Consider the following 27,436-nt stretch of genomic DNA (forward strand, 5'->3'; position numbering starts at 1 on the left):
TTTTTTTTTTTTTTTTTTTTTTTTTTTTTTTGGAAATGGAGTTTCATTCTTGTTGTCCAGACTGGAGTGCAGTGGCGCAATCTCGGCTCACTGCACCCTCCACCTCCCGGGTTCAAGTGATTCTCCTGCCTCAGCCTCCCAAGTAGCTGGGACTACAGGCGTGCACCACCATGCGCAGGTAATTTTTGTATTTTTAGTAGACACGGGGTTTCTCCATGTTGGTCAGGCTGGTCTCAAACTCCTGACCTCAGGTGATCCGCCTGCCTTGACCTCCCAAAGTGCTGGGATTACAGGCATGAGCCACCCAGCCTGGCCTGCATTGTATGTTAAACTGTGTCCCAGAGCCTAGTCACTCTTGGAGGAGAGAAGGGAAGGCGCAGGCAGGTCCTCACTCACCTCTTTTGGCCTCTTCACAGGAAGCAGGAGCTGGCCAACAGCTCGGATGTGACCCTCCCAGACCGGCCGCTCTCGCCTCCTCTCACGGCTCCTCCCACCATGAAGGTAAGAGGCTTTGATTCAGGGAGGCAGGGAGGGGAGCGTGTGGGGAAGTCGTGAGGCCTTGCTGTGGCTTGGGCTCCAGGCCCAGCAGCGTCCGTCGAAGTGGGTCTGTGGAGTGTCCCGACCCCTCGGAGGAGGCGACGTCCAGTTAAGCACCAGTGAGGGGGGAAGTGTGACAGGAGACTCAGTGTGTCTGTGTCAAGGGGCGGTGAGGACATTGACTGGGGTTGAAATGGGGTTGGTGGGACTGTTGGTAATTGGTAGTGGAGTTTGGGAACAAGGGGCCCAGCCAGGAGGAAGTCGGAGGACAGAAGGCAGCTGCCCCGAAGGACTGCCCGGGGCTGGGCTGTGGCCGGCATCCTCCTGGGACTTGAAGGGTGCCTGCATGCTGGTCTGCTGGCCTCTGGCTGGCCCTTCTGAGCTGGGCCTGTTCACACCAGAACCCGTGGAGGGGTTGGCTGGAGGTTCGGGTCGGGGCGGCAGTTATTTTCCTATCAGCACTTCCTTCGTGAGCCATTTTCCTGGGGAGACCACAGTCCAGGCTGCCAGGCCCAGGACCTTCTCACTCCTGGACGGGAGCCGAGGGTGCAGTGCCCTGTAGCTACCATGACCTTCCCCCATCTCTTTTCAGTTTGACGCCTTGGTGGGATGGCCACACAGGCCTGAGCTGGTCCTCAGAGAAGACTTTTGGCTCAGCCAGTGTTTCTGTATAGGCTGGCAGGCATCCTCTCCCTCCCTCCCTCCCTCCCTCCCTCCTTCGCACTCTGTGGGGTGAGTGAGGACTAGCGCTGAAGAAGTCACCTGCCCCTTGAGTCATCTGAGGGGACATCTAGGCCAGCTCCTCTCTCTATCCTGGGGCTGTGCTCTGAGTGGCTCACAGGGGATCATCAGGCATCTCTTCCTCGCTGCTCTGCATCACCCCTCCTCTTTCCTAAACCTAATCTCTTGCAAGATGACAACCCATAGGAAGCAGATAAAACCCATCCATCTTCCTGTTGTTGTCCTGCATCTGATGCCCATCACACACACAGCCACGCGGTATGCCTCGAGGAGCCTACGTGTTGAGGGGCAGCCAGAGCCTGCCCTGGGTGGGTTAAGTGGTCAGCAGTGGGTGGGGGGCAGGACAGGGTACAGTACCCAGGGGGCAGTGGAAGCCAGACCACCTTCACTAGCCTAATGTCTGCCCCAGCACCCAGCTCAGTGTTGGTATCTGAGCCAGGTGCCAGCCTGGCCCTTTGCACAGGGTAATGCTAAGAAGCCTGTCACTATTCCAAGTGTCCCCTTGGTCTACAAAGGTGGCTGTGGGATGCTTGTCTCTGTCCTCAAGGATGGCAGGAGTTTGCAGGGAGAACTCTGACAGTCTCGTAGGAGGAGTCCCTGAATTCTCTTGGCTGACTTCACTTACTCATGCACTAATTTAATTCATTTAATACCCAGTATTTATTTGAATTTTGTATTAGTTAGGACTCTTGGTTGTAAGTGACAGAAACATAACTCACTCTGGCTTAGACATAAAAGGGAATTTTTTGCCTTTGCAATTGCAAGCATAGATGGCAGGCATGACTGCATCCACGAGATCATTCTCATTCCTTCTCTCTTCTGTGTTGGTTTCATTCTCTGTCAAGCTGCCTTTGTGGTGGCCAGATGGTGACAGCAGCTCCTACCTGCGAAGTAAGTCCAGTGCAAAGAAAAGTATTTTTTTTTCCCCAGTAGTTCTAACAAAGTCCCAGGGAAGAAGCTCATTGGCTGGCTTAGGTCACGTGTTTGTCCCTGAACCAATCACTGTGACCAGAGAGATGAAAGGCTCTGATTGGCCAGACCTGGGTCTCATGACCACCCGCCTAAACCATAAGAACCGAGAATTGCAGGGGTGGGTCCTAGAGGAAAATGGCAGTGTTGTCAAGAGAAGAAGGGGAAAGGGATCCGGGGCAGGCAAGACCCACAGCTTTCTGCCACATGTGCTCATGCTCAGCCAGGCCCGGTGCTGGGTTCTGGGGACCTTGTAGTAAACCAGACGTTGTGGTCCCTGCTCTCCTAGACCTTGTAGTCTAGCTAGGGAGCCAAAAATGGAAAAATAATGTCAGGGATGAGGGTGGACAGTTAAACATGGTGAATATTCTGAAGGAGAAGCACAGCATAGCTCAGGGGGAACGTAAGGTTAGGAGGTGGGGGGACTGTAGCCTAGTCTCGGAGAGGGTCACGTAGGGCTTTTTGTGAGGAAATGATGTTTAGGCTGAGCCCTGAAAATTGGATACGTGCTAGTTAGGCTAAGGTGGAGTCCGAGTGGAGGAGAGTGTTCTAGATTCTTGCTATTCAAAGTGAGGCCAAGGGACCAGCAACACCTGCATTATTTACGAGCCCCTTAGAAATGCAGAATGTCAGGTTCCACCACTGAATCAGAGTCAGCTTTTAATTTTTTTATTTTTATTTTTTGAGATGGAGCCTTGCTCTGTCACCGGGCCAGAGTGCAGTGGCACGATCTTGGCTCACTGCAACCTCTGCCTCCTGGGTTCAAGCGATTCTCCTGCCTCAGCCTCCCGAGTAGCTGGGATTACAGGCGCCCACCACCACGCCCGGCTAATTTTTGTATTTTTAGTAGAGACGGGGTTTCACCATGTTGGCCAGGATGGTCTCGATCTCTTGACCTTGTGATCTGCCTCCCTCAGCCTCCCAAAGTGCTGGGATTACAGGCGTGAGCCACCACGCCCGGCCCAGAGTCAGCATTTTACCGTCATTTCACGGTGATTTGTATACACACAGCAGCTTGAGAAGCACTGCTGTGGACCTCTGCACGTGCCCTCAGGCAGTCGAGAGAGAGAAGGCGGCACCAAGAGGAACGGGAAGGAGATCAGACTGGCTGGTGAAGCCAGAGTTCGCGTTGGAGAGGCTGGGCGTGTAGGCAGGGACCAGATCAAGCAGACACTTGGACATTTAGCTGAAGATTTTAGAGTTTATTCCTAGTTAAGAGCACTGGAGTCATTGATGATGTTACCCAGAGGATTAAGATGAGACTTTTGGAAAATCACCCAGCGTCATATGGCGAATGCGTGGCAGGGAACAGAGTGGAGAGGGGATGAGCCGAGGCCGTTGCAGGATCCAGGGGAGAGGACGGAAGGCTGACTTGGAGGGGCTGGTGGGGTGGTTTGGAAGTGGTTGGAGCTCAGATTTTGCAGGTGGTAAATTGATGAGATGGGAGATTTGGGGAGAAGGAGGCGGCGAGAATGGCTCCCAGGTTTGTAAGCACTAGAGACGTGGGACAACCATTCTCTGAGATAAACGTTGTTGCAGGAGGGAGGGTTAGGATTCAATTCTTCTTCTTTTAGATTAAAAACAATTTTTTAAGGGACAGGGTCGTGCTCTGTCACTCAGCCTGGAGGATAGTGGTTCGTTCCTAGGTCACTGCAACCTCCCACTCCTGGGCTCAAGGGATCCTCCCATCTTAGCCTCCCAAGTAGCTGGGAATATAGGCACGTGCCACCGAGCCCAGCTAATTTAAACATTTTCTGTAGAGATGAGGTCTTGCTGTGTTGCCCAGGCTGCTCTCAGATTCTTGGGTTCAAGCCATCCTCCCACCTTGACCTCCCAAAGTGCTGGGATTACAGGTGCGAGCCACCGCACCTTGTCGAGGGGTCACCTCTCAGTTGGATATGCCTGAGGCTCAGAAGAACATTCTGGGCTGGAGGTAAAAATCTGGGAGCCCTTCTCCTAGAGAAGGGAATGGAAGCTTTGGGATGAGGGAGCTCTCCAGGGAGAGGATGGAGTGAGAAGAGAGGTTCCTGGGGCAGCACCTCGAGGGAACCCCCCAGGTAAAGGCTGGTGCTGGGGTCTCTGCAGAGGAGGCTGGGCCAAGACGTGGAGGGAGGAGCATTTCGTGGCAGTGGGACTGGCAGCGGTGTCAGCTGCTGCGGAGAGGCCAAGTATGGTGCAGAGTGCACAGTGGCCACTGCGCCCCGTGGCCTGGCAGTTGCTGGGGATGTAACTCAGACCAGCCCTGGGAGGGGTGGGGTGAACAGCAGACAGCCGTGTGTTGAGGAATGGGTGGCGATGGTGAGAGTCAGAGGGTGTAGACGGTACTTGTGAGGTGGGGAGCCTGTAGTGCGAGGAAATGTGGAGCAGAGGGAGTGAGGCAGGGGTGCTCAGGAATCTGGACCACAGCAGGGATTATTTTTAACACATTCTTTCAAAAAATGATTTATGAGCATCCACCGGGTGCCTGCCCCTGCTGTGCTCTCCCATGAAGGCTGGCAGGAGGGGCCTCAGGCAGGCCCGGAGCAGAGCAGCCTCAGGGAAAACTCAGCAGCTGCAGTCAGGAGATGGCCCTCCCTCCTCCTCCCCTGTGTTCTGTCCTTCTCCTCTCTGAGCTCAGCTCAGGAAATTTCCCAGCCTGTGACTCTACTGCCCAGACCCCAAGCGCAAGGTCAGAGCTGGGAACGGAGAAAGAGGCGAGGGATTGTCCTGGGAACTCAGACTGGGTGGGGTTCCTTCTGTGGTTGAGATTGGGGGTCAGTGTGTGTGGTGTGCCTGGCCCGAGGGGTCTCTTTGTGACTGTCATTTGGGTTCATTCTGTGGCTCAGACAGCCTGTGGCCGCAGATAGGAGTCTGTCTCTGGCGAGGACGCTTTTTCCCTTTGTGCGAAAGCTAACCGCCCGTAAGGGATTTAAAACCACAATCCTCACCTTCCACCAACCTGCTCACCACAGGAGTGTCCCATCACAAAAGGGATGACATTGATGAAATAATATTGCGACTTCTGCTTGCAGGCTGTCCGATTCTTTCCCTAACTTGAGTTCCCTGAGCACAGCGACTGTGTCCTATTCTTTGGGGCCCCCAGGCCCTGGCTTAGGGTGGGGACCTGGGACTTGTTTATGGGATGACTGTAAGGGACATCTCGGTCAGGGGAGCTTGTTCTGCTCCTGACCCTCCACTCCTCTGGTTCTGGCTGGATCTTATATCTCAGCAGACCAGGGCTCCACCTGCCACATCTCTGTCCTAGGGACAGGGTGAGGTGAGGCCAGGCCTCTGCTTGGTTGACACCTCCCAGGTTATTGTAGCACACTGAGGCCAGAGACGCCCTGGGTGGAGGGTGGCCTCTCTCTGAGGGTCCCTAGCCCTGAGGGTTCGTGAATCAGTTCTCTGTTCTTTGAGCCTTGGGCAGTGGGAGAAGGCTTCACCTGGTTCTCTTGGTGGTGCAGGCTCAGAGAGGGTGTGGCAGGGGTACCCCTGGTTGATTAGCTCGGGAGTCACAGAAGTTTGGGAATGGACAGTCTGTTTCCTTCATAGGTAAACGGGAAGCCCCGAGGTAGGAAATGACTCTCCCAAGGCAGCACCGAAGATAGCTGTGTTCCTCCTCTAGTCAATAGAATAAGTTACATTCTTTATTTTTAGTTTTATTTTTATAATTATTTTTTTTGAGGCGGAGTCTCGTTCTGTCGCCCAGGCTGGAGTGTAGTGGCCGGATCTCAGCTCACTGCAAGCTCCGCCTCCTGGGTTCACGCCATTCTCCTGCCTCAGCCTCCCGAGTAGCTGGGACTACAGGTGCCCGCCACCTCGCCCGGCTAATTTTTTGTGTTTTTAGTAGAGACGGGGTTTCACCGTGTTCGCCAGGATGGTCTCGATCTCCTGACCTCGTGATCTGCCTGCCTCAGCCTCCCAAAGTGCTGGGATTACAGGTGTGAGCCACCGCGCCCAGCCTATTTTTATTTTTTGAGATGGAGTCTCTGTCGCCCAGGCTGAATGGAGTGCAGTCACGCGATTTCGGCTCACTGCAACCTCCGCCTCCCAGGCTCAAGCGGTTCTCCTGCCTCAGCCGCCCGAGCAGCTGGGATTACAGGTGCGCACCACCACGCCCCGCTAATTTTTACACTTTTAGTAGAGACGGGGTTTTGCCATGTTGGGCAGGCTGGTCTTGAACTCCTGACCTCAAGTGATCAGCCAACCTCGGCCTCCCAAAGTGCTGGGATGACAGGCATGAGCCACCGCGCCCGGCCCAGGATAAGTTAAATTCTAAGATCCAAACTAGTTTTGGTCAAGTGGTCGGCTCATCTCACGCTTGTGGGCCCAGGGACGGCCTCTCGTGGCTCTCCCACTGGGAAGGGCTGGCTGGAGCAGTAGCTGGCCTCCAGCCTGAGCGTCTCCCCCACGCTCCCCCCGGACCCCCACTCTCAGTGGCGTGCCTGCTGCTACCCATCCTGTATGCACCCTCCCCCACCTCTTTGCTGTTTGTTTTTCAAGGGGATTTTTTTTTTTTTTTTTTTGCTAATGTGAAGCTGATAAAAAGCAACCAAAGAGATGCTGACCAGATGGGCTGAATGAGATCCCAGTTCCCAGTCAGAGCTCAAACTGGCTGGTGCCGGATGGGCTGGGAGAGGGGCTTGGGGCTGAGTCTGTGGGAATGCCGTGGGTGGTTTCCAGGCCCACATTTTTTTTTTTTTAGGAAGCTAGTTTTTGTGCCCCAGTGGGTCAGTAGGCATTTAGGGAGGGCCATTTGTGTGCCCAGAATTGTGCTGAGTCCTTTGGGGTCACATCAGAGCTGCAGTCCTCTATCCTCAGAGGCCTGCCGTCTACAGGGGCCCTAACTGAGTGGGAGAAACCAGGTGGCTCAGCAGGTGACAAGGCTCAGATGTGAAATGTGGCTTCTCAGTGGGGAGGAGAGGAGGGGAAACGCTATGTGGGGAGGTGGGATAGGGTGGGGTGGGGTGGGGTGGGGCAGCCAGAAGGGGCCCTAATGGCAAGCATGGGAGTCAGGGTGACCCCCTGGGATCATAGACAGTAAAACCGTCCCAGGCCCTGTGAAGTAAAAGGGTTGATTCTCCTGATTCTCTCGGCGCTCACGGGAAGGACACAGGGCATTTCGTTGAAGTCCACTCTGCTGGGACTTGACCTGACCTTGTCCCTGGAGCCGCACCAGGCCCTGAGCTGGCTCGGTCAGCTGGGAGGTGGCCCTCGCTCAGCCTTCCACACCCTTCTTTGTGCAAGTCTGAGGCCAGCCGCTCTCAGACCTTCTGCTTTCCGGAAGAGGATAGTGGAGGTTTGAAGTCCCCACTGCAGGGACCAGCAGAAAGTCTTGTTCCTCCCTTGCTCCTTGGCGTGTGGCTCTCCACGGCCAGTGAATGCCCCCATCGCCTCCATGCTAGGTAAGGCGGGTGTGCAAGCTTCCTATGCCAGGGAAGGGAATGGAGATCAGAGGAACCTCCTCCTTGCCCCTCGCTGTCCCTCTGGGCAGAGCTGGGCTGGGCCTCCCTTTCCAGCTCATGGATTGCCCACCAGCCACCCTCTCTCCCTGGGGTTGGGGGGTGGTGTGGGGGGCTTCTGTTCTAGCTTGTAGCATGGTCCCCAGCCTGATTTCATCTCTCTTGTTTGTTCCTGGTTCCTGTCTCCTTCTTCTGTTAGGCTGTGTGAGGAGACTATCCCCCAGTCAGGGTTGAGTGACAGTGTCAGCCCTCGTTACATCCACTGGCTTTGGATGGATGAAGGAAGGAGGCATTTGTGGGAGGGTTGACGGGAGCCTTTTTGGGCCGGGGCAGGAAGGGCTGAAGGACATCAGCAAGGAGGTTTGGTTTTTTGTTTGTGTGTTTTTTGAGATGAAGTCTCGCTCTTGTCCCCCAGGCTGGAGTGTGATGCTCCCGAGTAGCTGGGATTACAGGCGTGAGCCCCCACGCCAGGCTAATTTTGGTATTTTTAGTAGAGACGAGGTTTTGCCATGTTGGCCAGGCTGGTCTCGAACTCCTGACCTCAGGTGATCCACCTGCCTCGGCCTCCCAAAGTGCTGGGATTACAGGTGTGAGCCACCGCGCCCGGCCAGGAGGTTTGGTTTCTCCCTCTTGAAGAAACTTGGAGGCCAGGTGCTGTGGCTCACGCCTGTAATCCCAGCACTTTGGGAGGGCAAGGCAGGTGGGTCACCTGAGGTCAGGAATTTGAGACCAACCTGACCAACATGGCAAAACCCCATCTCTACTAAAAACACAAAAAATTAGTCAGACGTGGTGGCGAGTGCCTGTAATCCTAGCTACTCGGGAGGCTGGGGCAGGAGAATGGCATGAATCTGGGAGGAGGAGCTTGCAGGTGAGCCAAGATCACGCCACTGCACCTCACCCTGGGTAAGAGAGCGAGACTCCATCTCAAAAAAAAAAAGAGAAAGCCCTGTACAGGGACAGGAGCGGACAGATACTTATTTCCACATTCCTACTGGTGGAGGGAGGCCCTTGCTGAAACTCTGTGGGTCCTGGGAGAGTCACCTCTGGTCTCTACATCGACTGCGTTTCTGTTGCCGCTCCGGACATGGTTGGGACACAAGGCCATCTCCTCAGGAGCCACTGCCCATTGTTCTCTTGGGTCCATCCAGGAGCCAAGGGAAATTCACGTCTGATTTAAGGCAGGCGTGAGGAAGGGCTGATTTGGCTACTGAGGGTGAGGATGCTAACTAGGAGGCTTTAAGAACATGGAGATGTTGGCTGGGCGTGGTGGCACGTGCCTGAAATCCCAGCATTTTGGAAGGCTGAGGCAGGAGGATCACTTGAGGCCAGGAGTTTGAGACCAGCCTGGGCAACACGATGAGATCTCATTTCTACAAAAAATTAAAAAATTAGCTGGGCCTGGTGGTTCATGCCTTAGCCCCAGTTACTCTGGAGGCCAAGGTGGGAAGATGGATTGAGCCCAAGAGATGGAGCTTGCAGTGAGTTAGGATTGCGCCACTGCACTCTAGCCTGGGTGACAGAGCAAAACCCTGTTTCAAAAAGAAAAAAAAAGAAAAAAAAAAAAAAGAATATGGAGATGTCTGCATTTGCACCTACTTACCTGCATGCGTCTCCCTCCTCACCTGTGCACACGTGAGCATGTACCTGTTTTCCCTGATTCTGTTCATGTTTTAAGGCCAACTCACTTACGCTTCTGGAAGATTACTGTAGGTGTCACTGGAATTTTAAAAATTTGCAGACGTGGAAATGCATAAGTCTTAACTGTATTGTATACTTTGACTAATGGTACATCCACGGGACCCATACCTTGATCAAGAAACAGGACATTTCTGCCACCTCTGAAAGCTCCCATGTCCTGACCCAGTCAATCATAACTGATTCCTTGAGGACCAAACACTGTTTTGATTTTTTTTCAAAAATGAGTTTTGTCTGTTCTAGAACTTAATTTTTTTTTTTTTTGAAATGGGGTCTTGCTCTGTTGCCCAGGCCAGAGCGCAGTGATGTGATCTCTGCTCACTGCGACCTCTGTCTCCTGGGTTCAAGCGATTCTCCTGCCTCAGCCTCCCCAGTAGCTGGGATTACAGGTGCCCGCCACCAGTCCCGGCTAAGTTTTTTGTATTTTTAATGGAGACGGGGTTTTACCATGTTGGCCAGGATGGTCTTGAACTCCCAACCTCAAGTGATCCGCCTTCCTCAGCCTCCCAAAGTGCTGGGATTACAGGTGAGAGCCACCGTACCTGGCTGGTGACTGTTTATATGAAACAGCTACACTGTTTGCCAGATGGTCAGGCCATTTTATATCCTCACCAGCAATGTCATTGGAGGTCTGGCTGCTCTACATCCTCACCAACATTTGCCATTGTTGGTTTTCACACTTTTAGCCACTTGAACGGTGTCTCATTGTGGTTTTAATCCACATTTTCTCATGAATAATGATGTTGAATATTTTTCATATTGACTATTTATTGACTATTCTTATAGTTCTTTTTGCCCTTCCTCCTCCCTTTAAAATTCAGTAGTCTTCTTGTAGGTGTTCTTTACATATTCTAATCGAGTTCATTTCTTTTCTTCTTCTTTTTGTTTTCTTTTTAAGATGCAGCCTCGCTCTGTTGCGCAGGCTAGAGTGCAGTGGTGCGATCTCGGCTCCCTACAACCTTCACCTCCCGGGTTCAAACGATTCTCCTGCCTCAGCCCCCCAAGTAGCTGGGATTACAGGTGTCCACCACCACGCCTGGCTAATTTTTAAATTTTTAGTAAAGATGGGGTTTCACCATGTTGGCCAGCCTGATCTTGAACTCCTGACCTCGTGATCTGCCCACCTCAACCTCCCAAAGTGCTGGAATTATAGTTGTGAGCCACTGCACCCGGCCTTCTTCTTTTTAAAAATAGAGATGGGGTTTCACTCTGTCGCCCACGCTGGTCTCAAACTCGTGACCTCAAGTGATCCTCCTGCCTGGACTCCCAATTTGTTGGGATTACAGGCTTAAGCCACCATTCCTGACCCATTTCTTTTTTTTCTTGTTTTTAGTTTTTGGATATAGGGTCTCACTTTGTTACCCAGGCTAGAGTGCAGTGGTACGAACATGGCTCACTGCAGCCTCAACCTCCTGGGCTCAAGCCATCCTCCCACCTCAGCCCCCCAAGTAACTGGGACTACAAGCTTGTGCCACCATGCCCGACTAAGTTTTGAATTTTTTTGTAGAGAGAGAGAGGATTTCACCCTGTTGCCCAGGCTGGTCTTGAACTCCTGAGCCCCAGCGATCCACCCACCTCGGCTTTCCAAAGTGCTGGGATTACGGACGTGAGCCAACGCGCCTGGCCCATTTCTTTTCTTAACAGTGTCTTTAATGAGCAGAAGTTTTAATTTTGATGATGTCTAATTATGGACTCTTTTCCTTTTATGTCTGTAGCTTTGTGTGTCCTAAGAAGTCTTTGCTTACCCCAGCTCACAAAGATTTCCTTCCATGTGTTCGAGCTTTATTTTTATTTATTTGTTTTTTTGGGATGGAGTCTTGCTCTGTCACCAGGCTGGAGTGCAGTGGCGCCATCTCAGCTCACTGCAACCTGTGCTTCCTGGGTTCAAGTGATTCTCCTGCCTCAACTTCCCGAGCAGCTGGGACTACAGGTGCCCGCCACCACACCTGGCTGATTTTTTTGTATTTTTAGTAGAGACGGGGTTTCACCATGTTGGCCAGGATGGTCTCAATCTCCTGACCTCGTGATCCGCCCGCCTCGGCCTCCCACAGTACTGGGATTACAGGCATGAGCCACCACGCCCGGCTAGAAGCTTTATTATTTTAGCTCTAGGTCTAAGATAAACTTGTTTTAATTTAATTATGTATGACAGTATGTTGGGGTCTAGGTTCATTTATTGCCGTATGGATATTGTGTTGTTCCGGTACTGTATGTTTCGACTTTCCTTTCCTTGTTTAATTGCTTTGGTGCCTTAGTCAAATCTCTGCCAGGCATGGACGTGCACACGTGTGTTTGTTTAGTGTCTCTCCCACCATGGTGTTTCTCTGCACCAGGGATGGAAAATACGTGACGTCCGTGCCATCAGTCCATCGTTCGGCTCCATGGCAGATATTGGTAATTGATCACGGTCCTCTTTCCCAAGAGCTTAGACGTCGTCTCAGAATCCTGTTCAACAAAGCACTGTGGGCAGCCACTGGCAGTCATTTGGAATTGTCATTTGAGACAAATTATTTCTGGCGTCTCTGATTGAAATCGTCACAAGAGGTTGAGTTATTTGCTGAAGGTCCCACAGCTGATGAGTGGCAGAGCCAGGATGTGGGCTCAGGTTTGTCTGTGTGGCTCTGAAGCCTGTGCTATCGTCCCCACCTCTACAGACTGCTTTGCATGAATCATTTGAACAGGTCACTTCATCTCCCTGACCTCTAGTCTCTTCACTTGTATCATAGGGATGGTGGCCACCAGGAGGAGTGGGTGTGAGCAGTAATGAGGTCATCCACAAAGTTGCTAGTGGAGCATCAGATACGTAGGTGCTCAGTGATGGATTGTGACGATGGCGATGATGACAATGATGGTCTGTGATGATGGCGATGATGACAATGATGGTCTGTGATGATGGCGATGATGACAATGATGGTCTGTGACGATGGCGATGATGACAATGACAGCAATGATGATCTAGGTTCAGTTGTTGCCCTTGAGAAACACAGAGTCAGGGCTTCTCTGTAGGGAACCCAGAGTAGCTGGCTCATCAGAGTCCCTTGCCTCTTCCTATGTATCCTCGGGTCCCTGGCCTTCCAAGCTGGAGGCCCCAAAGTAAAGCCGTGCTTCCTCAAGTTTGCTAATAGAGCACAATTCACGGGCTTTGGTCTAGGCATCTAGGCCAGCTGAGCTGTGCTCCTTCTCTCTTTGTGGGAGGAACAGCTGGCTGGGTTCCCAGAGTTCTCTTTCTGGTCACCTTCTTGCCCTCTCCATTGATTTTCCAGCCCATCTTTCTCTCCTTTGGATTGGCCAAGTGATCTCCCCTGCCACAGGGGCGATTAATCCAGCTCCTTTGACCTGGTCCTGGGCCCCTCTGAGGTTCTTCTTAAGAACTTGAAGCAATAGAGAGTTGTAGCTAAGAATACAGTTTCTCCAGCCAGTCTGCCTGGGGTTAAGGCTTCCCCAGTTCTTCTTCTTTTTTTTCTTTTGAGACAGAGTTTTGCTCTTTTTGCCCAGGCTGGAGGGCAGTGGCATGATCTCCGCTCACTGCAACCTCTGCCTCCTGGGTTCAAGTGATTCTCCTGCCTCAGCCTCCCGAGTAGCTGGGATTACACGCATGCGCCACCACACCTGGCTAAGTTTGTATTTTTAGTAGAGTTGGGGTTTCTCCATGTTGGTCAGGCTGGTCTCGAACTCCTGACCTCAGGTGATCCACCCGCCTTGGGCTCCCAAAGTGCTGGGATTACAGGCGTGAGCCACCGTGCCTGGCCCCCACCCCTGCTTTTTTAAATTCATTTTTATTTTGAGATGGAGTCTTGCTCTGTTGCCCAGGCTGGAGTACAATGGCACGATCTCGGCTCACCGCAACTTCCGCTTCCTGGGTTCAAGCGATTCTCCTGCCTCAGCCTCCCAAGTAGCTGAGATTACAAGCACGCGCCACTACGCCCAGCTAATTTTTGTATTTTTAGTACAGATGGCGTTTAACCATGTTGACCAGGCTGGTCTCGAACTCCTGACCTTAGGTGATCCACTTGCCTCGGCCTCCCGGAACTGCTGGGATTACAGGCATAAGCCAGTGCACCTGGCCAAAGTTTACCCACTTCTTAGCTGTATAACCTCTGTGCATCTCAGTTTCCTCTTTTGTAGAATAGGGATGTATTAGTCCTGTCTCGCATTGCTCTGAAGTAATACCCGAGACTGGATAATTTATAAAGAAAGGAGGTTTGGCCAGGTGTGGTGGCTCACACCTGTAATCCCAGCACTTTGGAAGGCTGAGGCGGGCGGATCATGAGGTCAGGAGTTCGAGACCAGCTTGGCCAATATGGTGAAACCCTGTTTCTACTAAAAATATAAAAATTAGTCAGGCATGGTGGCGGGCGCTTGTAATCCCAGCTACTCGGGAGGCTGAGGCAGGAGAATCACTTGAACCTGGGAGGTCGAGGTTGCAGTGAGTCGAGATCGTGCCATTGTACTCCAGCCTGGGCAATAGAGGGAGACTCGATCTCAAAAAAAAAAAAAAGGCAGTTTAACTGGCTCACAGTTCTGTAGGCTGTACAGGAAGCGGGATGCTGGCATCTGCTTGGCTGCTGGGGTGCCTCAGGAAACTTTTATTCATGACTGAAGGCGAAGCGGGAGGAGGCACGCCACAGGGCCAGAACGGGAGCAAGGGAGCGAGGGAGGGTGCCACACACTTTTAAACCAGATCTCATGAGAATTCACTCACAATGTCAAGGACAGCACCAGGGAGGGGATGGTGCTAAACCGTTCATGAGAAATCCACCCTGTGGTCCAGTCAGCTCCCAGCAGGCCCCACCTCCCGCACTGAGGGTTACAGTCTCATGTGAGATTTGGGCGGGGACACAAACCCAAACTATATCAAGGATAGTAAGAGTACCTGCCCTGTGTGGCTGTAGTGAAGATTAATTGAGATGATATGCCTTTATCGCTTAGAACAGCGGTATGCAGTAAGTGCTACGTAAATATCAGTCATTATTATTCCTTCAAAAAACTGTTTCTGAAATGTGCAGAGAATAGCAATGCTTAGAGAGACCATCTGGGGGGAAGTACACCAGGTTTTCTGTGAATATAGTTTGTCAGGGTGCCCTGATTTCTGCCCTGCCAGGTGCCCGCAGCTGAGGGGCCTGTCTGTGGAATGAACAAGGATTGACATTTTGTGTGGGTGGCCCTACGAGAGCCTTGTGTATCAGACTCAAAACCCTGCCTGATAAATGTGGATGCCCTTGAGGGTCTTGGAAAAAGGCTAAAAACCAGGATCCAGCCCAGCATCTGAGCCAGACCTGGAGGAAGGAACATATTTCTGAGTTGTGCTTCCAACTCTTGCCTTCTGAATCTGACCTAAACAGGGGGCCCCGGCGAGGGGAGGGAGCAGAAAGAACCTGCAGGGTCGCCATCTTCATAAAGGTTTTTGGGCCTGAGTCGAGACATGGGTAATTCGGGGTTGTGGAGAGGCCCGAGGCTGGCCTTGGAATATGTTTTATGAGCAGTTTGTCCTCATCAGAAGTTTCTTTCCTAACTCCTTTTGCCTGTAGCTGATATTAAAATGAGTCTGTATTTCGGGGATAGATACTGACCTTGTGGGGAACATGAGAAAGTGGGGGGCAGGGCCTAAAAGCCATGAGGGGCCAGGCGGGGTACAGCTGCCCTTTCAGCCTGAGTGGCCCATGGTCTGGGAGTCTGGGCTGATGGTAAAGGTGACCGGCCGCCAGGCCCTCCTTCCATCGCCCTCTCCGTTTTCCTTTTCTCTTTTTTAATTTTTTTATTTTTTGAGATGGAGTCTTGCTCTGTTGCCCAGGCTGGAGTGCAGTGGCACGATCTCGGCTCACTGCAACCTCCCCCTCCTGGGTTCAAGTGATTCTCCTGCCTCAGCCTCCCAAGTAGGTGGGATTATAGGCACCTGCCACCACGCCCGGCTAATTTTTATATTTTTAGTAGAGATGGGATTTTGCCATGTTGGCCAGGCTGTTCTCGAACTCTTGACCTCAGGTGATCCACTTGCCTCGGCCTCCCAAAGTGCTGGGATTACAGGCATGAGCCACCACGTCTGGCCTCCTTTTTTCTTTTTCTTTTTTTTTTTTTTTGAGACGGAGTCTTGCTCTGTCGCCCAAGCTGGAGTGCAGTGGCACGATCCTGGCTCACTGCAAGCTCTGCCTCCTGGGTTCATGCCATTCTCCTTCCCCAGCCTCCCGAGTAGCTGGGACTACAGGCGCCCGCCACCGCGCCCGGCTCATTTTTTGTATTTTTAGTAGAGACGGGGTTTCACCGTGGTCTCGATCTCCTGACCTTGTGATCCGCCCGCCTCGGCCTCCCAAAGTGCTGGGATTACAGGCGTGAGCCACCGCGCCCGGCCCCTTTTTTCTTTTTGTTTGAGACAGGTTCTCTGTCACCCAGACTGGAGTGCAGTGGTATGATCAGGGCTCACTGTAGCCTTGACCTTCTGGGCCCAAGCAGTCCTCCTACCTCAGCCTCCCAGGGAGCTGGGACCACAGGTGTGCACCACCACGCCCTGCTAGGCTTAAATAGATTTTTTTTTTTTTTAAATTTGTAGAGGCGGGGTCTCCCTGTGTTCCCAGGATGTCCTCTCCCTTTTTCTTGTCGTGCTCTTCGCCTCTTTCTGCCTGTTGGTGAGGGCTTGGCTCTGGCTCACTTCGCTGGCGTTCAGAAGACTTATAGAGCACTTGGCATTCAGGGTGTCGCCCAGGGGTTGCTCCCAGCGCCCCCCGCCCCGCCCCAGGCATCCCACCTGCTGTTGGAGGCCTGACCAGCCATCCCACCCCAGAACTTAGTCCCTGGGTCTGTGACGTCCCTGCCTGTTTTCAGGTCCTGCCTCCCCCACGGGATGGTGCTAGGTCTGGGTCTTGCCTCTTCCTGGGATTTAGAAACCAACCGTGTGACATCGTGCAGTTCAGTCATCTTCTGTGAACCTCGGTTTCTTCATTTATAGAACGGAGCTCACCCTGTAGGGTGACTGCAAGGATTACAGGAGGAAGCAGGCGGACAAGGGCTCCGTCAAGTGCCAGGCTTCCTGCAGGTGTCGAATATCAGCACATAATGGACACTAGTGGTTGTTATCATGGTCAGTATGCCAAACACGCGTAGGGTGGTTCCATTGATAATCCCGCTCTTCTTCTCTGCCAGCCGCCATAGACTCTTCTCCACTGAGACCGGCTCAGCAGCGGGAAGCCGCCAGATTCTGTGTTCTGACATCCACCCCCACCTGCTACCCCCATCCAAGAGTGTCATTTACCTGACACTCAAGCCTGCTGTGTCTGGGGCTTCAGACGCCAGTGGATGGTGGGTTCTGTGATGCTTCCTGAAGGGATGTACCCTGCGTAGATCTGTGCCTCAGTGGGTTCCTCCTGTGCGTGCCCCTCCTGCTGGCTTTTTACCCCAGGGGCCCCCAGCAGATCTGTGCTCTTGGCTGAGTGTGGAGATGGAGTTTCAGGCCTTGGGGGTAGATTTGATTCCTAGCGTTGCTAGAGCAAATTGCTATGAACTTGATGGGTTGAAATAAAAGGATAAAAGGAATTTCTTTTCTTCTTCTTCTTTTTTTTTTTTTTTTTCTTTTTTGGGACAGAGTCTCACTCTGTCACCCAGGCTAGAGTGCAGTGGCGTGATCTTGGCTCACGGCACCTTCTGCCTTCTGGGTTCAAGCAATTCTCCTGCCTCAGCCTCCCAAGCAGCTGGGAATTACAGACACCAGCCACCACACCCGGCTAATTTTTTGTATTTTTAGTAGAGACGGTGTTTCGCCACGTTGGCCAGGCTGGTCTTGAACTCCTGATCTCAGGTGATCCACCCGCCTCAGCCCCCCAGAGTCCTGGGATTACAGGCATGAGCCACCGTACCCGGCCAGCAATTTATTTTCTCACAGCTCTAGAGGCCAGAAGTCTGGAATTAAGGTGTCAGCAGGGCCGTGCTCCCACCAGAGGCTCCAGGGGAAGCTCCTTGCCTGTCTCTTCCAGTGCCTGGTGGCTCCAGGCCCGCCTCTGGCTGGGGGCTCTGCCCTCTTTCTGTCTTCTTCATGTGGCTCCCTCTTCTCCTCCCTGGGGGTCTCTCCTCTGTGTGTCTCTTTTAAGACACTTGTCCTTGGATTTAGAGCCCACCCGGGTAATCCAGAATGATCTCGTCTCAAACTCCTTTGTATCTTAAAATTATATCTGTTATCTCAGTCTCTTCCGACTGTCACAACAAAATACTTTAGACTTGGTAATTTACAAACAATAGCCATTTATTTCTCACCATGCTGGAGGCTGGGAAATCCCAGATCGAGGCTCCCAGAGACTCACTGATGAAGGCCCACATTCTGCTTCTAAGGTGACACCTTCTTGCAGTGTCTTCGAAGGGAGGAAGGCGGAAGGACAGGAGGGACTCCCTTGTCCCCCCAGGCCTTCTATGAGGACGTTAATCCAGTCCATGAGGGTGAAAACTTTGTTACCTGGTCACCTCCCCAGACCTCGCCTTCTCATACCGTCACCTTGGGAGGGACACGTGCATTCAGTCTGCAGCATGGGTAAAGACCCTTTTTCCGAATAAAGTTACATGCTCAGGTTCCTGGATACACACATATCTTTTTGGGGGCCACCATTACGGGGTCAGGGCTGCCCTCTCTTGGGAGCTCCTGGCGGAAGCTTGGTGAGGCTCTGAGCTGTGCCAGCACCTGCTCCTCCTTGTGTAGTTGAATGTCATTCAGGTGAGACTGCAAGGGTGTGTGTGTGAGGTACAGGGTGTTGTGGGGCTGGGAGGACCCGGTGCAGCTCCAGCTCACACAAATGGGGCAGAGCATGACCTTCCCATCCCTGCTGCCCCAGGGCCTGGTACATATGGGGCCCATGGCAGGCGCTTCATAAACACTTAGTAGTTGGTGCTTAATAAATACTCACAATAGGCTATCAATGAATCCTCATTGATTGATCCAGCCTTAAGGATGTGGCAATGAACAAAAAAGCGCCTAATATTTTCTTTCTTTCTTTCTTTCTTTTTTTTTTTTTTTGAGACGGAAATTCGCTGATATTGCCAGGCTGGAGTGCAGTGGTGCAATCTTGGCTCACTGCAACCTCCTCGTCCCAGATTCAAGCGATTCTCCTGCCTTAGCCTCCCGAGCATTTGGGACTACGGGCACGTGCCACCATGCCCAGTTAATTTTTGTATTTTTAGTAGAGACGGGGTTTCACCATGTTGGCTAGGCTGGTCTCGAACTCCTGACTTTGTGATCTGCCCGCCTCGGCCTCCCAAAATGCTGCAGTTACAGGCATGAGCCACCGCACCCAGCCTTTTTTTTTTTTTTTTCCTGAGGCAGAGTCTCACTCTGTTGCCCAGGTTGGCGTGCAGTGGTGCAATCTTGGCTCACTGCAACCTCTGCCTCCCGGGCTCCAGAGATTGTCCTGCCTCAGCTGGAGTGGCTGGGATTACAGACGCACACCACCACGCCTGGCTAATTTTTTTTTTGTATTTTTAGTAGAGACTGGGTTTCACCATGTTGGCCAGGCTGGTCTCAAACTCCTGACCTCAGGTGATCTACCCGCCTCAGCCTCCCAAAGTGCTGGGATGACAGGCATGAGCCAACGTGCCCAGCTGTTTTCTTCGATAATTTTTATAAGACTTTTTTTGTGTGTGTTCAAGTAACCAGCAAATATAAAACACCCCAGACAATTTTAAATAAAATGATATATGCTTATTATAAAGTTAAAGCAATCGTAAAGTACAGAGAAAATTAAAAAAATGAATAATGTCCTAATAATAATCCTACCATCCAGAAGTATCCATTCTTACCATTTGCTAATCGTCCAGACATCTTGGCATCGTACACATAGAGAGAGGCACACATAAATGAGATCACACTGTTTGTGCTCCTCTGTAATAAAGAGAGTTAAATTCAATTTTCCTTGCATTAACCAGTGAAAAAGAAATAAACAAGTGGCTCAGAAGGAGTTGCTGAAGTTTAGAGAAATGTTTCCTGTCTGTAAGAGATATTAATTTCTCTAAGAGAGCCGGGCGCGGTGGCTCAAGCCTGTAATCCCAGCACTTTGGGAGGCCGAGACGGGCAGATCACGAGGTCAGGAGATCCGAGACCATCCTGGCTAACACGGTGAAACCCCGTCTCTACTAAAAAATACAAAAAACTAGCCGGGCGAGGTGGTGGGCGCCTGTAGTCCCAGCTACTCGGGAGGCTGAGGCAGGAGAATGGCGTGAACCTGGGAGGCAGAGCTTGCAGTGAGCTGAGATCCGGCCACTCAGCCTGGGCGACAGAGCGAGCCTCCGTCTCAAAAAAAAAAAAAAAAAAAAAAAAAAAAAAAAAAGTGATTTCTCTAGGAGTTCTCTGACAGTGAGGAAAAAGATTATGATAAAAAGAACCAAGCCTTTGGGGTAGAGATATTAATTTTAAAAGATAATTTCAACTTTAAACACAGAGTTTGGCTCCCCGCTTTCAATATGAGAGTCGGGTGATTTTAGAGGAAAGAGGGTGCAGCCTGGGAACTCTGAGAGTGCTCCATTTTTATTTTTATTTTTATTTTTATTTGAGATGGAGCCTCCCTCTGTCGCCCAGGCTGGAGTACAGTGGCGCGATCTCGGCTCACTGCAAGCTCCACATCCGGGGTTCACGCCATTCTCCTGCCTCAGCCTCCTGAGTAGCTGGGACTACAGGCGCCCACCACCTCGCCCGGCTAGTTTTTCGTATATTTTTTAAGTAGAGATGGGGTTTCACCGTGTTAGCCAGGATGGTCTCGATCTCCTGACCTCGTGATCCGCCTGCCTCGGCCTCCCAAAGTGCTGGGATTCCAGGCGTGAGCCACCGCGCCCGGCCAAGACTGAGAAATTTTTGAAGTGTCAGATGTTAATAGGATGGCTGGGGCTGGTTGTCTCTACACGGGAAGCCAGAAGTGGGGGTGGATGGCCGGGTGCCGTCATCTGCTGTAGAGGAGGAATTTGGGAGAAAGGAAATCGGAGGTGGGGAGGGGAAAAGAGGGAAGGAGGGAAGGAGGGTGGAAGATGGAGAAGAGAGGCCAGTGGCATTGGAGGTGGAGGGGGAAAGAGGAATGAGATGGGGCTGGTGGAGGAGTTGGGTTTGCTTCATCGAGGATCACACATTGGTGGGGTGGGCTGAGTTTGTTTTCAAGTATGTTTTATTTGGCCAATATGATGTTAAAAAAAATTTCAATATTCTTTAGGGGGAATGTCCCCTCCCCAGTCCCATTTAGTCTTGGAGCCTATATCCTCTCTGGTCCCTGAAGGTGTCTGGGTTTGAGACCTTCGCCAGATGACCTGTGGCTCTTTCTAGAGCTCTTTCTTCCCAGGGGGTAGTCCTGGTGGGTGGCCCAGGCTCAGAGGAGACCAGAATTGCATTGCATGTCAGAGATGCCATGGGGATCAGGAGAATTCTGAGAATGAGATTAGATCCCCAGTGGCGTCCTGACCTCATCCAGCTGTGGATTCCAGATGTGGTTCGGGACTGTATGTGAGTGCCCCTTGGCGGTGGTCAGGTCTGTGGTCCGGAGAGCTGGGCTGTGGGAGACAGGAGGCAGGAGCTGTGGGAGACAGGAGGCAGGAGCTGTGGTTCTTGTCTGCTTGGCCTCGTGCTTGGTGACTCTTGGTTGAACCAGGAAGATGTGATCTCTGTTCTTTGAAGGCGTAACGGCTGTGAGGAGGCAAGAACCACAGAAACCCTCCTCCAAAAGTGATGCAAGATAAGCCATTTGCACACTGCTATAAAGAAATACTTCATAGCAGTATAAATACAAGAAATACCAGAGACTGGGTAATTTATTTATTTATTTATTTATTTATTTATTTATTTATTTATTTTGAGACGGAGTCTCGCTCTGTCGCCCAGGCTGGAGTGCAGTGGCCGGATCTCAGCTCACTGCAAGCTCCACCTCCTGGGTTTACGCCATTCTCCTGCCTCAGCCTCCCGAGTAGCTGGGACTACAGGCGCCCGCCACCTCGCCTGGCTAAGTTTTTGTATTTTTTAGTAGAGACGGGGTTTCACCGTGTCAGCCAGGATGGTCTCGATCTCCTGACCTCGTGATCCGCCCGTCTCGGCCTCCCAAAGTGCTGGGATTACAGGCTTGAGCCACCGCGCCCGGCCGAGACTGGGTAATTTATAAAGAAAGAGGTTTAACTGACTTATGGTTCTGTATGGCTGGGGAGGCCTCAGGAAACTTACAGTCATGAAGGAGAAGCAAGTGCCTTCTTCACAAGGCAGCAGGAAAGAGAAGAGGGAAGGAGGAGCTTCCAGACACCTAAACCCATCAGATCTCATGAGAACTCACTCACTGTCACGAGAACAGCCTGGGGAAGACCGTCGTCATGATCCAATCCTCCACACGTGGGGATTACAGTTGGAGATGAGGTTTGGGTGGGGACACAGAGCACACCAGTGCCAGGGTAAGCTGAAAAGGTCAGGAATTCCCTGGATGGTGCTCTCCCTGCCGTTTCTCTTTTTTTTTTTTTTTTTGAGACAGAGTCTCGCTCTGTCGCCCAGGCTGGAGTGCAGTGGCTGGATCTCAGCTCACTGCAAGCTCCGCCTCCCGGGTTCCCGCCATTCTCCTGCCTCAGCCTCCCGAGTAGCTGGGACTACAGGCGCCCGCCACCTCGCCCGGCTAGTTTTTTGTATTTTTTTAGTAGAGACGGGGTTTCACCGTGTTAGCCAGGATGGTCTCGATCTCCTGACCTCGTGATCCGCCCGTCTCGGCCTCCCAAAGTGCTGGGATTACAGGCTTGAGCCACCGCGCCCGGCTCTCCCTGCCGTTTCTCTAAGAGGAGGTTGATTCTGGGGATTGGAAGGTATTTCCAGGCCACAGAGCTCAGAGTGAGTTCTTCAAACACCAGCATGGAAAAGCAGAGAGCAGAGGCCAGCAGCCCTGGTCAGATCTGAGGAGCAGGAAGGTGGGTCCGCAAAGCCTGGGGAGGGTCCAGTCAGCGTGGGACCGGGCCAGGTTAGGAACCTGGTCAGGCCGGGCGTGGTGGCTCATGCCTGTAATCCCAGCACTTTGGGAGGCTGAGGCAGGTGGATCACCTGAGGTCAGGAGTTTGAAACCAACCTGGGCAACAGGGCGAAAGCCCTGTCGCTACTAAAAATACAAAAATTAGCCAGGCATGGTGACGGGTGTCAGTAATCCCAGCTACGTGGCAGAGTGAGGCAAGAGAATTGCTTGAACCTGGGAGGCAGAGGTTGCAGTGAGCCGAGATCGTGCCTGGGCAACAGAGCAAGCCTCTGTCTCAAAAAAAAAAAAAAAAAGGATCCTGGTCAGAGCAGAGCAAGGCTGAGCCCTGGGGATAACTGAGCTTAGTGTTATTCATGGAGGCAGGAGCCAGGAAGCCCAGGCCTCCTGGCCCATTGGTCCAGCCTGACTTGGCGTGGACAGCCCTACCTCCACCAGTGCCCTCATCCTCTTCACACGGCATGATCTCAACAACCCATTTGGCAGCCTTTCTCCTTGCTGTGTGAGTCCTGGACCTGGTGGAAGTCAGGAGAGTACACTTGGTTTCTTGAGGGGCAGCTCAGAGCTTCAAGGCAGTTACAACAATAAAACTCACCACACACTGTGAATCTGCGCCCTAGAGCATTGCGGTTTTGAAGATGGGAGTCAGGCGAGCAGTTCAGAGGCGCAGTGCCAGAGTGTCACAGTTCCTCCTTCCCCCAAAGCCAGCTTGTCCTTGAACCTGTCAGGAGGTTTCTGTTAGTTTCTTATGGCCGCTGTCACAAATGGCCACACACTTACTGGCTTAAGGCAACACAAATCTATCATCTTACAGTTCTGAGGTTAGAAGTATGGAATGGGTGTCACTGGGATCAAATCAAGATATTGCCAGGGGTGGGCGCTGTGGCTCACGCCTGCAATCCCAGCACTTTGGGAGGCCGAGGCGGGCGGATCACCTGAGGTCAAGAGTTCGAGACCAGCCTGACCAACACGGTGAAATCCTATCTTTACTAAAAATACAAAAATTAACTGGGCGTGGTGGCGTGTGCCTGTAGTCCCAGCTACTTGGGAGGTTGAGGCAGGAGAATCTCTTGAACCCAGGAGGTGGAGGTTGCAGTGAGCTGAGATCGTACCATTATGCTCCAGTCTGGGTGACAGAGCGAGACTCTGTCTCAAAACAACAACAACAATAAGACATTGCCAGGGCTGCATTCCCTCTGTAGGCTCCAGGGGACAATCTATCCTCTTGTCTTGTCAGCTCCTAGAAGGTCACCTGTGTTCTGGCCCCATCCCTCTGTTTTCAAGGCTGGCCACGCTGGAGCACATCTTTCTCACACCGCCATCTCTTTGATGCCCTCTCTTCTGCCTCCTCATTACAAAGACTCCTTTGATTACACTGGGTGGACCTGGATCATCCAGGCCCCTCTTCCCATCTCAGGGGCAGCTGACTGGCAGCCTTAATTCTAGCCGCAACCTGAACTCCCCCTTGCCACGTAACCTCACACATTCCCAGGTTTCGGGGATTGGGACAAGGGCACGTCTGGGTGAGTGTTGGGGGGCATTATTTGGCCTAACACAAGGACCCACCTTCATGGACTTTGTTTAGGACCTGGGTACTCGTCTGTAAAACGGGCATCTCTACCTGCTTCCTAGAGGAAATGCTGGCCGGCCCACCGCATAGCTGGCCTTCTCTCTGTGGGATTCCGTGGTTCAGAACTAATTCTTCACCTGCCTGATCTCGTTGTTTTGCGAGCCCGTGACTGATGATGTGGTATCAGATATCCTTGCCCTGATCCCACGACCATAGGACTTGAAGGGCGGGGATGGTATATGTGTCTAAGCATTTCCACAGAGAGAAGAGGGACACAGCACACACGTTGCCAGCCTAGAGGACCTACAACCTTGGTTTTGTTACCTTGAGTCAGCTGCTCGCTGATCCCCCAGCAACGGGTGCAAAAGCCACCACTCACTCCTTGAGAGGTGAAGGAAGAAAGACACACGTTAAGCTTTGCCCAGCTCTGATTTGGACCTGCCCAATTTTACTTGAAAGAAGGTGCCATTGTCCGCTTCCCATTCACACGTCGCCACCTTCCTCCCATCTAACCCGAATCTTTCCTGTTGCAATTTCAGCCCGCTGGCTCTCCGTGCGGCCAGCGGGGAAACAGCAAAGCCGGCTCCCACATTGATAATGACACCTAATCCTGCAATCTGCTTCTATCCGGTTCTAATCACGCCCCTGCTTTCATTCCCAGGAGCAGGGGCACCCTCTGTTTGGTCCTGACAAAGTGGACTGTCCGTGGTTGACAGCCTGCGGGTCTGGGGTCGCCTGGAGGTGAGGGTGGGAAGGTGTGGGAGGGGAGGGAGGCACTGCCTTCTGCTCAGACGAGCAGCGTGTAGATAACCCTCGCCAGGTGACCTGCCTGGCACGGAAAGTCCGCCTCCTGGTCCTCCAGGTCAGATAGCGTTGCCTGGCTACGGGGCAGTCAGTGAGGTTCCGGCAGGACGAGTAAACAGGCACACATGTTTAAAATTCAATATCACTGGCGGGCAAACACTCCAGCAGCGCCTTCCAGCCCACCGATAATCTCTAATTCTCCTCGCTCGATGCGTGCGGGGGCCTTGCACCAAGACCCAGATGGTCTCTTCTAGGAATTGGTCATCAGCTGTTGTGAGGGATGGGGAGTGGGGGGACCCATTATAGCCTCAGCCTCATGCAGACTATCATCCCGATCGCTCTGGGCAGGCTCCCGAGAGACTCTGGGGCTGGTCTGGATTCACTGGCTGGATAGAGCTTCCAGGGTGGGGAGCTGTCTGGGTTCAGTGGCTCACACCTGTAATCCCAGCACTTTGGGAAGCCGAGGCAGGAGAATTGTTTGAAGCCAGGAGTTTGAGACCAGCCTGGGCAACAGAGCAAGACCCCGTCTCTAAAAAACAAAAACTAACTGGGCATGGAGGTGCATACCTGTAGTCCCAACTACTTGAGAGGCTGAGGTGGCAGGATCCTTGGAACCCAGGCATTTGAGGCTGCAGTGAACCATGATCGCGCCACTGTACTCCAGCCTGGGCGACAGAGTGAGACTCCATCTCAAGCAGAAAAAAAAAAAAGGGCAGGGGAAGCTCATGCAGATTTCTGTCTGCCTGGGGCTGCAAAGAGGCTGTGGAGGGGGCAGGGCCTGTGGAGGGTGTGCCTGGGCACCTGGCACAGGCGATGAATGAGGGCTGGAATCTGGCAATCCACTGGCCCCGCCAGGTGTCTGTGATGGGCGGCATTTATTAAGAGGAAGGGGTGCTCCATCTGGAGGGTGGGAGAAGGTAGGCCAGCCTCCTCTTTGCTGGAGGTGCCACATGGCTTCCTGGGGCATCTCCCGGGGCACTTGGTGAGCTGGTTCCTAGTAAAGTCATTCCTGATAGGGATCATTTGGCATCAACATGGGGAGCAGGTGAGGGTGACTGTTTTCCGTACATGTGCCTCATGCTTGCCCTCTTCCATTGCTTAGGCTTCCTCCCCTTCCCTGGCTTTTATGTTCAAGGCCAGGTTATGCCCCTGGTAGCAAAGACCCCAGGACTGCCCTGCCCCACGAAGGCAGTGGGCTCCTTTCCTGGGTACACTGTTTTCCAGAGGCAGCCCCGATCCAGGCTGCCTGATAGTTCCAGGAGACGACGGTCCTGAGGGTGTGTGCCCAGCCTGAGCCTTGTAGGTGCAGCCCAGATCACCAGTGCACCCCCCTTCTCCAGTAGACATGGCCTGTCCTTCAGGCCTGAGGGGACAGGGCCAGATGAGCCGATTCGTCACTCCCAGGGCCCCCTGCTCACCGTTCCCTCTGAGTAGCTGTGTGGCCAAAGGACCTCCTAGTTTAGTGCCTTGGGGTCACAGTGTGTCACCTGCCATGTGTAGCACAGAAAGGCTCCTGGAAGGGTGTCTGGGACTGTAAGAGGCCAGGACTCTCTTCGCGATGGATCTACCTTGCTGTCAAATGCCTCAGCCTCATCCGTCGCTGGCTGGGAGATGGCCAGGAGCCGGATTGCCCCAGCTGTGGGTCTAGACCTTCCCACAATGGCTCACCAGGCCCTCTTGTGGCCAATACCATCAGTACCAGATGAGAGTCTGTGGCTGGGGCTGGGGGTCTGGGGAGGGGTGACAAGTCCACCAGCTGCTCACTGTGCCAGCTGGGTAGACCCAGAGGGTCAGGCGGCCAGGAACTCGGACCCTGCCCCGCGTCCACTGCCAGCCTCAGTGCTCAGGTGCCCTGGAGACCTCATTAGACCAGGCCTGAGTGGGGCTGTGGCAGCTTCCTCACCTGGAGTGGGAGCTTCTGCTACTTGCCCTGCATTTCCTGCGTCGCAGGCTCATCCGGTGTTTCAGTCTTGCCTGGCCTGCAGCTTCAGCCCAAGGTCTGCAAGGCAGCACCAGCTCTCGGAGCCAGGTGGGAATGCCGCTTCAAACACACGCACAGAGGCATCGATCTCTTTTGGTAGAAAAGCAGTTGGATTGTAAGAAAAAGACTGAGGTCTCTAACGTGTCCTCCTTTACTCTGTGTGCCTCTTGTGTTGCCTGTATGCCTGAGTAGGGGACCATGGGACAGGCAAATTAGAAACTGCACAAAACCAAAACAAAAGGAAAAGAAAACCAAATGGAAACAAAGAAATAAAATATAAAACAAAACAGAAGAGCTGGCCGGGCGCGGTGGCTCAAGCCTGTAATCCCAGCACTTTGGGAGGCCGAGACGGGCAGATCACGAGGTCAGAAGATCGAGACCATCCTGGCTAACACGGTGAAACCCCGTCTCTACTAAAAAATACAAAAAAAAAAAACCCTAGCCGGGCGAGGTGGCAGGCACGTGTAGTCCCAGCTACTCGGGAGGCTGAGGCAGGAGAATGGCGTAAACCCGGGAGGTGGACGTTGCAGTGAGCTGAGATCTGGCCCCTGCACTCCAGCCTGGGTGACAGAGCGAGACTCCGTCTCAAAAAAAACAAAAACAAAAACAAAAAACAGAAGAGCTGGGCTGGGCGCAGTGGCTTATGCCTGTAACGCCAGCACTTTGGGAGGCTGAGGCGGGCAGATCATTTGAGGTCAGGAGTTTGAGACCAGCCTGGCCAACGTGGTGAAACTGCATCTCTACCAAACGTACAAAA

The 27,436-nt window shown here is 52.6% G+C and overlaps 1 protein-coding gene across 1 annotated transcript in view; it reads left to right on the top strand.

Annotated features, from left to right (window-relative positions):
• Positions 1–27,436, top strand: part of RAP1GAP2 (RAP1 GTPase activating protein 2) — a 172,018-nt gene that overhangs the window by 39,370 nt on the left and 105,212 nt on the right. Inside the window, exon 4 of the mRNA XM_025363499.1 lies at positions 417–501. Coding sequence (XP_025219284.1) covers positions 417–501 — 85 coding nt within the window. The remainder of the gene's footprint in view (positions 1–416; positions 502–27,436) is intronic.

The sequence above is a fragment of the Theropithecus gelada genome, chromosome 16 (assembly GCF_003255815.1).
Source record: "Theropithecus gelada isolate Dixy chromosome 16, Tgel_1.0, whole genome shotgun sequence".
NCBI classification, from domain to species: domain Eukaryota; kingdom Metazoa; phylum Chordata; class Mammalia; order Primates; family Cercopithecidae; genus Theropithecus; species Theropithecus gelada.